This window comes from Sinocyclocheilus grahami, unplaced genomic scaffold (assembly GCF_001515645.1).
Source record: "Sinocyclocheilus grahami isolate Dianchi unplaced genomic scaffold, SAMN03320097.WGS_v1.1 scaffold423.1, whole genome shotgun sequence".
Lineage (NCBI taxonomy): Eukaryota > Metazoa > Chordata > Actinopteri > Cypriniformes > Cyprinidae > Sinocyclocheilus > Sinocyclocheilus grahami.
Genome location: NW_015505602.1, coordinates 583,505 through 595,699, shown reverse-complemented (window position 1 = coordinate 595,699; position 12,195 = coordinate 583,505). Strand labels below are relative to the sequence as shown.

Sequence of the window (12,195 nt, the reverse complement as noted above, 5' to 3'; positions counted from 1 at the left end):
ACAAAAAATGCTATGTTAATGTGAATAGGGTTGCAAAGGGGTAGAACATTTCCGGAAACTTTCCAAAAATCCCTGGAATATTCCAAAAAATCCTGGAAACTTTCCAAAATTTCTGGAATTTTTCTGAAATTTACTGGATTTTCCACCTTTTTGCAACCCTAAAAGCGAATAATTAATCATGCGAATGTTAATGTGCATTAATATTCAAATATAACAAATATTACAAACTAGACAGCATTCTGGGGTATTTTAGGCATGTGTTTCTAATGGCCCATAATGCTGTCTAGGTAGGTGCTTATTAAAGCAGTTGTTTGTTGCAGTGTTGTTGTAATTGTTTCAGATAAGAATAAAATAACAATCATCAATGTTGAATCTGTTGTGACAGGACGCATTTAATGCGTTTCATCCAAACCTTCAGCTCGTGAGGAAATACATGAAGCCGCTGTTAATTGGGGAGCTTGAGGCGTCTGAGCCCAGTCAAGACCGGCAGAAAAACGTGAGTACAGGGACTTTACTGAAGCATGACAGCTGGTTGAATTTCCATTAATCTGGTTAGGATGCACTTATCGAATTCAGAATTCAGCTATCGAGTGTGACTTTGAAATGAACTGACCACTTTACACAGAAAGTTGAGTTGAAATTCAAATTGGGATGACTGAATTACAATTCAAAGAAACTTATCAGGTCATTGCGTTCTGGCAATTGATTGCATCTGTGTTTCCGTAAGGCTTATAAAACCATCAAACTCCAAGACATCTGTAGCTTTTTTTTAACACCTTTAAATAAGTCTGTCAAACAGTCATCCTAAGTTCAAATGATGAACTTCTCTTTTCTAAAATTGCTATTAAATAACATACGTATGGCATACTTTAATGGCATACTTATGAATTGTGACCAAAGTCAGAATTGTGAAATAAAAAGTCATAATTACTTTTTTTATTTCATTTTCAATTTTAATTCTACTTCTTTTCATTCAAATTCTAAATTCAAATCCGTTCAAACTGAGGAATTGTATTGCAGTTTAAAAGGCGTTCTCAATTCAATACTGTGCTGCACAATGTGTTTGATTCCAGAAAGCAGCTATGTGTATTGTATGAGCTCTGGATCATGACCTTCACATCACAGAATGACTGTCAGGCTGTAATTCCACTTCCCAGACAGCCAAATAACAGCTTGTTGACTTAAGAATGACATTAAAGCACAAAAAGCAATACACCGCTCAGATTAACCTTTGCCCGAAGACACGAGTCACATACTCCAAACTTCTGAGTGATTCAGCTGTGTTCACCCCTTAAAAATTCAGGTCATGAAAGTCGATTCACTCCTGCATTTAAATGCGATTGTCACTCCCTTCGCAGTGTGAACGTGGCCATAGAGGACTGTATTTGTTGTCATTTCACCTTCGTTTTCTATCAGGGGGCACTTGTGGAGGATTTCCGAGCCCTTCGTGAGCGTCTGGAGGCTGAGGGGTGTTTCAAAACCCAGCCCCTGTTTTTCATCCTGCATCTGGGTCACATCCTGCTCCTGGAGGCTATCGCCCTGATGATGGTGTGGTACTTTGGAACTGGCTGGATCAACACTGCCATCGTGGCTGTTATACTGGCTACCGCACAGGTATGTGACACATGTTTCATTAAACTGTGTTTTTAAAAGAGCAGCAGAATTGGTAACCAAAATCGGTTGCCATTTGGATGCTGGTGTACTTAAAGGGATAGTTCACCCAAAAATGGAAACTCTGTCATTAATTACTCACCCTCATGTCGTTCCAAACCTATAAGACCTTCGTTCATCTTCGGAACACTATGAGAATATTTTTTGTATGCAAAGAAAACAAAAATAACAACTTTATTCAACAATTTGTCTCCTCCCTGGTGCCGTTTTGGAGAGTATTCACTGAACGCAAACAGCATATGCTATTCTGTGTCAGCTGCGTCACGTGTCACCAGGGTGACACGGAGGAGACAAATTGTTGAATAAAGCCGTTATTTTTGTTTTCTTTGTATACAAAAAGTATTCTCGTAGCTTCATAAAATTACGGTTGAACCCCTGATGTCACATGGATTATTTTAACAATCTCCTTGCTACGTTTCTGGACCTTGATCGTGTTACTTACATTGCTGTCTATGGAGGGTCAGAGAGCTCTAAGAATTCATCAAAAATATTTTTATTTGTGTTCCGAAGATAAACGGAGGTCTTATGGGTTTGAAACGACACGAGGGTGAGTAATTAATGACAGAATTTTCAGTTTTGGGTGAACTAACCCTTTAACTAACTTAGCTACCGTAACCGTTAGCTGGTCAACAAGGAGTTTTCTTGTAAAGAGCATAACTGGAAATGTCTTGATGCAAAAATCAACAATGTAAATGTTCATGGTTTTTTGTTTGTTTTGATTGTTTGTCTGTAGTCGCAGGCTGGATGGTTGCAGCATGACTTCGGTCATCTGTCCGTGTTTAAAAACTCACGATGGGATCACTTATTGCACAAATTTGTCATCGGATACCTGAAGGTACCAACATATCCTGGCCAGTCTTCACTAAAAATGATTAAAGATGGTTCCAGGAATACAGCTCATTAGCCTAGCTCAGGGGTGGCGAACTCCGGTCCTGGAGAGCCACAGCCCTGCAGAGTACAGCTCCAACCCTAATTAAAACTCACTTGCCTGTAGCTTTCTAGTAACCCTTCAGACCTTGATTAGCATTTTCAGGTGTGTTTGATTAGGGTTGAAGCAAAACTCTGCAGGACTGACGTTCGCCACCTCTGGCCTAGCTGTAGGTTATTTTCAGTCACTTGGTTTGTGGTCACATGTTGTTTTCAGGTTTCAAAACTGTAACTTTTAAGCTTTCTTGTCATTTTGTAACCATTTTCGTTGAGGTAACGCAAAGTAAATGTAGGTAATTATACCAAAATAATACCGAAGGTTGGGTCATTCATGGCATTTGCACATTTAGTTCATAACAACGATTTGCCTTTTTTAAAAGCAAAAATGTGAAAGTTCATACAATAGTTTCCACCTTGAAAAGAAGACAGGGTTTCAAGATGCCGTTTTTTACATTTGAACTTCACACAGCATCTTTTTCTGATTTTGAAAAAGTCAAAGTCAAAGTTGTCAAAGACATCCTTTGACAATGACCGTAGCGCAAGACACTGAAAAACCACTGAGGAAAAGAAGTCAATAAAGGCCTTCTGAAGCAAATGATGAGTACAACAGTTAGCGGAAGCTAGAGATTATGGTTTGTAAAATTTTAATATAGATATTTTCATTGCATCACTTCATCTAAGAAGGGATTAATTAAATCCCGGATCCATGTGGAGCACTTTTTATGATGGATAGACACAATTTATAAAACTTCGAAGAACCAAGAAATTTTTTTAAATAGCTCCAATTGCATTTGTCTGAAAGAAGAAAGTCATATACACCTAGGATGGCTTGACGTAAGTAAATCATGGGGTAATTTTCATTTTCGGGTGAACTAACCCTTTAAAAAAGCAGTGCGAGACAAACAAGCCAAAGTCAAAGACATCCATCTAGCGCAGTGTTGCCAATTTAGCTACTTTGTAGCTAGATTTAGCAACTTCCCCGCCCCTTTTGAGACTTTTTTCAAAAGTTTAGGGACAAATATAGCAACTTCTTGGACAAGCCTTATCTAAGTTCTCATCTTCACGCCTGTATTTTTCGACAGATATATGCTGTAGCTTGACTACGCAAATCCGTGCATTAGTTTGATTACAACTGCACACGTAAACAGTTATACTATTTTCATTGCATCACTTCATCTAAAAAGGGATTAATTAAATCCCGGATCCATGTGGAGCACTTTTTATGATGGATAGACACAATTTATAAAGCTTCGAAGAACCAAGAATTTTTTTTAAATAGCTCCAATTGCATTTGTCTGAAAGAAGAAAGTCATATACACCTAGGATGGCTTGACGTAAGTAGATCATGGGGTAATTTTCATTTTCGGGTGAACTAACCCTTTAAAAAAGCAGCGCGAGACAAACAAGCCAAAGTCAAAGACATCCATCTAGCGCAGTGTTGCCAATTTAGCTACTTTGTAGCTAGATTTAGCAACTTCCCCGCCCCTTTTGAGACTTTTTTCAAAAGTTTAGGGACAAATATAACAACTTCTTGGACAAGCCTTATCTAAGTTCTCAACTTCACGCCTGTATTTTTCGACAGATATATGCTGTAGCTTGACTACGCAAATCTGTGCATTAGTTTGATTACAACTGCACACGTAAACAGTTATATTGAATATTTATAAGATAAATATAAATCACCCAAAACACAAAAACGTACTAAATTTGAGCTTAAAAATGTTCTGCTTTTTGATACAGTTCATGCTACTTAGTAGAGTGTCGCATTGTTAGCTTAGCATCATGCTGACAACAAACTTGAGTCTACCATGTGCTTTTTGCATGAGAAGTGCTGTTTGTATGTTCATGAAATTTGCTGCGTATAAAACATCTCAATTTAAAATCAGTTTTGGAACCTGTATTGGTCTGTCTGTTTGTGTGTCTGATGTTTTTGTGCGTCATTTCTCAGGGAGCATCTGCGTGCTGGTGGAACCATCGCCACTTCCAGCATCACGCTAAACCCAACATTTTAAAAAAGGACCCAGACGTCAACTTGCTCAATGCGTTTGTAGTGGGAAAAGTGCAGCCTGTGGAGGTAGGAACACACCATCCACATGACACATACGTGAAGAAAATACCCGATCGGAGCTGATTGGACTCTTTCTGTCTGTCTTTACTACAGTACGGCATTAAAAAGATCAAGAATCTGCCTTACAACCATCAGCACAAGTACTTCTTCTTCAGTAAGTCACTTTATGCCACAGCATCTACAGGAATGTTTACAAGCTTCTTACTGGAATTTATATCATAATTTGGATCACAAAGGATCCTTATAAAAATAAATAAGATTCAAATAAGATCCTACTGGATAAACTGAAGCTTGTAAGGTACTATTTTATCTTTTAATCTTTAATTAAACAATTAAATATAGCTTATATTTAAATATTGCTTAAATTATATAAGTCGAAATTTGAAATGTATAAATAAAAACGTTCACTTATTTGTGTAAAATATACTATTATGTAAAACTTACTAGTTATTATGCTACAAAAATTATTTTATTGTCCTTCAGTGGCATTTTATTATATTATATTTATTATATAGTATATTATTTTAAAATATTTATATATTATATATCAATAGTATTACATTTTGTATATATATATATCAATTTACTATACAATACTATAAATTTAATATTTATAAATTTACAGCTGTACATAACATTTATATCATTAATGTGTATGTGTGTGCGCTTGTGTGTGTGTCTATATAAATTAAAAGTATAATTTATATCATAATAAACATATTCACCAAACTTTAAATGTTTATTAAATATTTTGCCATGTATTCATAATTTGACAATGTGTTCCATTATTATCAAGTCCCATTTAGCACATTTTATCATGTCTATTTTGCAAATTTCTCTTTAATATTAGCACAAAATGTCTGATTACGAGTAGATTATGATTTTCACTGATTTTCTGTTCTATAGGACTAGTTATGATAGACACCATCAGCCAGGCATGTTTACCATCTTCTTCTGTTGTTATTTCTCAGTTGGACCTCCGCTGCTCATTCCGGTGTATTTCCAGTTCCAGATCTTTCACAATATGATCGCACATGGTCTTTGGGTGGTAGGTTACCACGATTGCTTTGACTCTTACCATGTTTATGCAGCTGAATGTGATTTTACAGCACTTTCTCTGCCCTTATCTCTTCTCGTCTTATCTGTTTTAGGACCTTGTGTGGTGTATAAGTTACTACGTTCGCTACTTCCTGTGTTACACGCAGTTCTACGGTGTGCTTTGGGCGGTGCTTCTGTTTAATATCGTGAGGTACAAATAATAATTTCATTTACTACTTCTGCTTTAAACACGTTTATTGTAGATTTAATATTCCAAATGCGTTCTCAATGGCCGAAAAGGCAAAATACACTCACTAATAAAAAATCCCATTTTCTTTTACATGGTACTTAAGGTAGTACCATGTTTTTTGCACCTGTACCAAGCTTAGTGCCAAGCTTTTCTTTCACTTACCAAAAATGATCTTGGTAATATTAAGGTTTTGTGGTGCATTTACCATAGTACTACCATAGTATTTTTGGAGATACCTTAGTATATGAATATAATCATTCAGTACTAGTACTAGTGAGAGAGAGCGAGAGGTGCGCGTGTCCTTCTGATCTCTTTGATTGCTCACAGCTGCAGGTGTGTAAGAGGTTATAAAGCTGTGCGGTGGATCAGCGTTTACTTCAGTGACCGTCAGATCACAGTGCCTTTTCTTCAATTCTTTTGTCTTTATTTCTCCCTTCCCTGCAGTATAGTGATATAATAGTTCCTCTGTTCTCTACTCTTTTGTTTTATGAAGTTATATTTGAGTTTATTACTTTCAGGAGGATCTTTAATGGGTGTTGTATCCCAAAGAACCAGCTCATTTTGAGTTGTTTTCTGTGGAATGTGTTTTCGTTTTTTTTGTGACAATCAGATCAGTCCTCTGATACTATGTAATGTTTTGTTAAAAATAATTTTAAATATTTTTCTGATTTCTGATCAGTGAGTTTCAGTTTTTTAATTAAACATATTGGAAGTCAAGGGAAAAAAATTACATGTCAAATTGGAAGATAAATTTTGTCAATCACTTTTACCGTACCAATTACCGTAACACAGATACCAAAATTACCGTATAGTTTTCATGACAGATTTAGTTAAACAGACATTAAATAATGAAGACATCCATTTTCATTCATCCACAGATTTTTACCAGGTTAAGTAAAAATATAAAGCAGATGTAATATAGTGCATGTATTTATCAAAATCCTCCTCTCTAGAGTTGTTTTTTTCTAGTGGACTATCAAGCTTTGGACATTGAATGGCTTTCCTGGGGTTATATGACCTTATATACAAGCTATTTTATTGACATCTTTCTGCAGGTGAAATGCACATCAACTAAAGGCACTGACCAAAAGATCATGCCAATAAAAAAAATCTATTAAAAAGGAGAAATCGATATTGTCAAGGCAGCCTCAGTGTCCACACTGCTGATAGTTTTACCTGCTGTAGTTAAAATGCAACATCAGTAAAACACTAATTATATGTTCCCACCTCCGTCCTTTAAAACCATTTCAGCCAAAACTGAATATTTTTGGTTGCTGAACTTTTGGTAATCATATTATGACAGGTGTACACCACCCGATCAATTTAATTCGGTTTGTACTCCGTTGGATTGATTGAGGTGTTTACATGAAGGCTTTTCATTATTTGGTTATAAGTAAACATAGCTAATGATTATTGCTCTACAAAGTATTGTACGACATTACCTTTAATTAGGGAAATTACAGTCAACCATTTCTGTGGATTTTAGCTTTTACTTTGTGTGATTTTACAATTGATATTTTGTTTTTGTGTTACACAAATTTAGAGCCGTCTAACGATTAATCGCTATTACGTTACGTTTATATATTAAATATATTTATATATGATATAAATTATATGAATATAAATATATACATGTAAATATTTTCAAAATATATATACTGTATGTGTGTGTATTTTAGGGGTTGAACGACTTCTGATTTTTTTTAATGTCGACTTTTATGTAATGAAAGTCGCGTCGAAATCGACTAGTCGCTGATGACGTCATTAATGAACAAACAAGTCTGGAGCTGTGATAAACAGCTTGTGCACAGCTATGGCATATGACAGCGCTGGCCACATGGCTGTTGCTCCTATAACAGCTCATTTTTATCAGTTCTTTTGTCTTTGGGTCGTTATATTTCTCACAGATTTCTGCTCGTTCTAAATCCGATAACTTTACAGATAAAGTAGCACAGTAAAGATTACATTCATATGAATGCATTAGTGAGAGCGATTTGCGTGTGTGAATTAATTCTACCTGGCAGCGTCTCTCTACTAGTAGGGAAGCTGTGGAATTTAGTTAAGAAATATATGCTTGAACTTTTCGGTTTCTAAGCTATTTTATCGAGTCGAAGTCGACTAGTCGCTGATGACGTCATTAATGAACAAACAAGTCTGGAGCTGTGATAAACAGCTTGTGCACAGCTATGGCATATGACACAGCGCTGCCCACATGGCTGTTGCTCCTATAACAGCTCATTTTTATCAGTTCTTTTGTCTTTGGGTCGTTATATTTCTCACAGATTTCTGCTCGTTCTAAATCAGATAACATTACAGATAAAGTAGCGCAGTAAAGATTACATTCATATGAATGCATTAGTGAGAGCGATTTGCGTGTGTGAATTAATTCTACCTGGCAGCGTCTCTCTACTAGTAGGGAAGCTGTGGAATTTAGTTAAGAAATATATGCTTGAACTTTTCGGTTTCTAAGCTATTTTATTGAGAAATCACATAACGGTGTTGACAACACATTTCCGCGCTGAATGATTCTGTGCGCACGCGAATGTGTGCGTGATTTACGAGCTACTGTCTGTAGCCTGTGTGTGTGTTACAGTGCAGCAGCGCATTAGATTAGAACGGCGATTAACCTGTACAATAAGCTGTTTAAAACGTGCATTCTCCCGTTCAATTTCGAGCATCCAGTAATATAATCACACATGTCTTGTGGAGTGTTTTCAGAGTATGCATTTATTTGTCATTTTAACTGTTTGGAAACTGAGCGTAAATGTGGAAGTCCTTCAAAGATTTCTTATCCTGTTGCGCCCTCTATAGGACCAGCAACTAGTCGACGTCAAGCTTAAAGCGTCATGGCAGAGCATTGAAGTCGATTAGTCGGTGCAACCCCTAGTGTATTTATATATACATAATATATGTGTATGTACTGTGTATATGTATTATGTAAGCAAAAACTTTTATTTGGATGCCATTAATCGCGATTAATCGTTTGACGACACTAAATATAATGTTTTGACAAGTCGCATGACTGTGGTGTGAAATGTGTTCCTGTGGGCCGCAGGTTCATGGAGAGTCACTGGTTTGTGTGGGTGACCCAGATGAGCCACATCCCCATGGACATCGACTACGAGAAACACCAAGACTGGCTTAGCATGCAGGTACATTCTGAACCATCACGGCCGCACTGGGTTTGAAGTCTTTCGAGCATGCCAACTCTGTGTGTTTCTGTCATTTAGCTGGTTGCAACCTGTAACATCGAGCAATCCTACTTCAACGACTGGTTCAGCGGACACCTCAACTTTCAGATCGAGCACCAGTAAGAAAAACAGAAGTAGTTTCAGTGCAAAAATGGCTTCACTTTATCTTCTGCATTTCACAACTGTGATTTGATCTTGTCCCAGTCTCTTTCCCATGATGCCTCGGCACAATTACTGGCGCGCCGCTCCACGCGTGCGAGCATTGTGTGACAAATACGGAGTCAAGTACCAAGAGAAGAGCTTGTATGAGGCCTTTGCGGACATCGTCAGGTATGATGCACACCTGAAATCTCTTGCTCCGAAATATTCCTATGTAACAACACTGACAAACAATTTCATCATCTGTTGTGGTTGGGGTCAATTTGGCCCAGACTCGGTTTTCAGACAGCTTGAAATACAGGTTAACCTGTTTACTTTTTCGTAAAATTTGGTGAATACTTCTCATTTAGGGTCATGAATGTGCATGCAAAATTTCGACACAGACGTATTTTGGAAAGGCAGTACAAATTTAGTTTGGGTCATATTGACTCCCCAATTGATTTCCATGCAATTTGCCGAACATAAACACTAAAGAGTCAGGTAAAAACCAAAAAACCCTTATTGTAGCTTGTCAAACACTAAAATATGAAATACATGAGAGCTTATGAAATTTAAGACTTAGTGGGTGCAGCAGGTGCAATGATATTACGCAGCGCCTGAAACTGACTATTTTCAGGCGCTGTGTAATATCATTGCGCCTGCTGCACCCATGGTACGGCAGCAAAGTTCCTTGATTATTATGCCGGAATGAGAGTATAGTTATTAGCCATATCGGCCTAGAAAATCGCAACTTTTCATTTTCCGTCGGTCTTAGTACACGATGTAACTACAGAAGAGTCAAGTTTTAAATAGGAAAAATATCGAAACTCTTTGGTCATTTTTGAGCGAGATGCTAACGGTCTAATCAGATTCAATGATCTATGCTAAGCTACAGCTAAAAGTGCTACCGCCAGACCCGGCGATCGGCTGAATGGATTCGAAAACGGTAAAACTCAACTGTTTAACTCTAGGGGAGTTGGAAATGAGCCTATTTTCAAAAATAGTGGAGTGTTCCTTTTAAGTCTATATAATTTTTATTATTTTTTATTTTATTTTAGTTATTTTAGTGCATTAAGTTAAACAAAATTTGATTGAAGTTTAATTTATTTCAAGTAATGAAAATGTTCTTGTTTTTGTTTTTTTATATGGTTTTTAGTTTTAGTTAACTATAATAACCCTGGTCTGTAACAAGCTATAATAGGGGGTTTCTGTTTGTAAATTAATCTTTAGTGTCATTTAAATTTTTTTGCAATTCGCTACAGGAGGTCTTTGTTCACCCCCCGGAGCCATGTGAGGCACTTTTTTATTATGGATGGATGCACTTTATTTCACTTCTTTTGGACTGATGCACTGCTGCACTGCCATTAAACAGCTTGGAAGATCAAAGGCGATTTTTTATATACTGTAACTCCGACTGGATTCGTCTGAAAGAAGAAAGTCATATACACCTAGGATGCCTTGAGGGTGAGTAATTCATGGGCTTATTTTCATTTTTGGGTGAACTAACCCTTTAAGGAGTTCTCTGTAAAAACATTTTATTTGACTCACGGTTTGGAGAAGCCCTTGGCCTTGAGCCAGGTGGTGACCTCAGCCGGGTTGGAGTCAAAGGCCAGCGGGACAGTAGACTGACGCACCACCTTGAAGTTCCTCGTGGGCTGTTGAATCTTATTTCCACTGATCAACATGAGCAGCTCATCGTTCACTTTATCCATCTGTTGAGTGTGACCTGAGGACAGTGAAGAAACATGTTAAATACACAGAATCTGATCTTATTTATCTCGTATATTTGTCTCAAACTCACCGTCTTTTTCACTGCCCATTGAGCCAGAGGGAGACTGTCCACGGTATGGCTGTGTGAGAGACAAAATAATGATTCATTAGTATTTTTAATGATCAAAAATGACTTGTTTTTCTGCTGTTGTACTGTGTAAATGTGTTTACCGCATTGTAAGGTATTCCTGGACTGTATGGCGGGTCAATCATAGTTTGAGGGTCCTCCAGTTTTACCACATCCAGGATATTATAGGGCACGTATCCCGCCTGTCCACTTCGATTCCTCAGCTTCCACCACTGCTTATCATCCTCCAACACCTTAAAACACGCATCCTTCAGAACACAACTTGTATTGCACCAAATTTAGCAAGTGCTTTTTGTCAAAGGAATGTGCATAGCAGCAAAGATCAGCTCATCTTTTGGGAATTTGATGAGAAATGTTAGTTCATAATGAGATCTCTGACTTTTGAGACAATTTAAGACTGATTTGAGAGGAAACAATTTTCTCAGGAGAATCATCTCCATTAGAGCTCAATTTAATCTCATTGCTGTCTTTGAGAAGCACTTGAGATGTTAAATGTGATTTTTCACAGTCTTCATACTCAGGCCCGTAACCAGCTATGATGATGTTCAAAAATAAACTTTGTTCTTTGACTAATTTGCTGTTAAACTCCTCATATGAATGCCTGCATGACATGTATAATTCAGTTTAGACAGTTTGCAAGAATGTTTAGTGTCCCTGTTATGAAAATGATCGCTGCGGAGTGAACGAGGCTTGAGAGAGTTGTGAGTGAAGGCGCGGGCGCAGCTATTATAAGCGTTTTTGGACTTGTCTTTTCCACTTAATTTAACACTTTAGAAAGTTAATAAAATAGGAAGTTGCAGTTTAGAGTCAGCGATATCTTTATCTTTTCTTATTTCCAAAAGATTGGAAATAGTTTCGGTTTATTTTTTTGTTTAAGTATCAATATCTGGCAACACTGCATCACCGGCACTTAAAACTGAAAGCAATCAAAAAAGCCCATGGACAGGTTTTTGCTGACAGGATATGATAATTCAATATGATCATATCTAAGTTAATTCAGTCAAGTGAAAATTATCATGATATTATCTGTCATAAACGTTATCAACGCTGTCAA

The 12,195-nt window shown here is 37.0% G+C and overlaps 2 protein-coding genes across 2 annotated transcripts in view; one reads left to right on the top strand and one right to left on the bottom strand.

The window, feature by feature from the left end:
* LOC107551431 (fatty acid desaturase 2-like) overlaps window positions 1-9,644 on the top strand; it is a 17,478-nt gene extending 7,834 nt beyond the window's left edge. Inside the window, exons 2-11 of the mRNA XM_016233031.1 lie at window positions 386-496; window positions 1,417-1,614; window positions 2,405-2,506; window positions 4,547-4,672; window positions 4,760-4,820; window positions 5,638-5,714; window positions 5,818-5,915; window positions 9,010-9,106; window positions 9,185-9,264; window positions 9,350-9,644. Of these exons, the coding sequence (XP_016088517.1) occupies window positions 386-496; window positions 1,417-1,614; window positions 2,405-2,506; window positions 4,547-4,672; window positions 4,760-4,820; window positions 5,638-5,714; window positions 5,818-5,915; window positions 9,010-9,106; window positions 9,185-9,264; window positions 9,350-9,629 (1,230 nt within the window). The 3' untranslated portion in view covers window positions 9,630-9,644. The remainder of the gene's footprint in view (window positions 1-385; window positions 497-1,416; window positions 1,615-2,404; window positions 2,507-4,546; window positions 4,673-4,759; window positions 4,821-5,637; window positions 5,715-5,817; window positions 5,916-9,009; window positions 9,107-9,184; window positions 9,265-9,349) is intronic.
* A 1,183-nt stretch (window positions 9,645-10,827) lies between these two features.
* The window catches only part of LOC107551400 (epidermal growth factor receptor kinase substrate 8-like protein 2), a 4,755-nt gene continuing 3,387 nt past the window's right edge, over window positions 10,828-12,195 (bottom strand). Inside the window, exons 3-5 of the mRNA XM_016232984.1 lie at window positions 11,225-11,374; window positions 11,085-11,133; window positions 10,828-11,009 (exon numbers count right to left, since the gene is read on the bottom strand). Coding sequence (XP_016088470.1) covers window positions 10,828-11,009; window positions 11,085-11,133; window positions 11,225-11,374 — 381 coding nt within the window. The remainder of the gene's footprint in view (window positions 11,010-11,084; window positions 11,134-11,224; window positions 11,375-12,195) is intronic.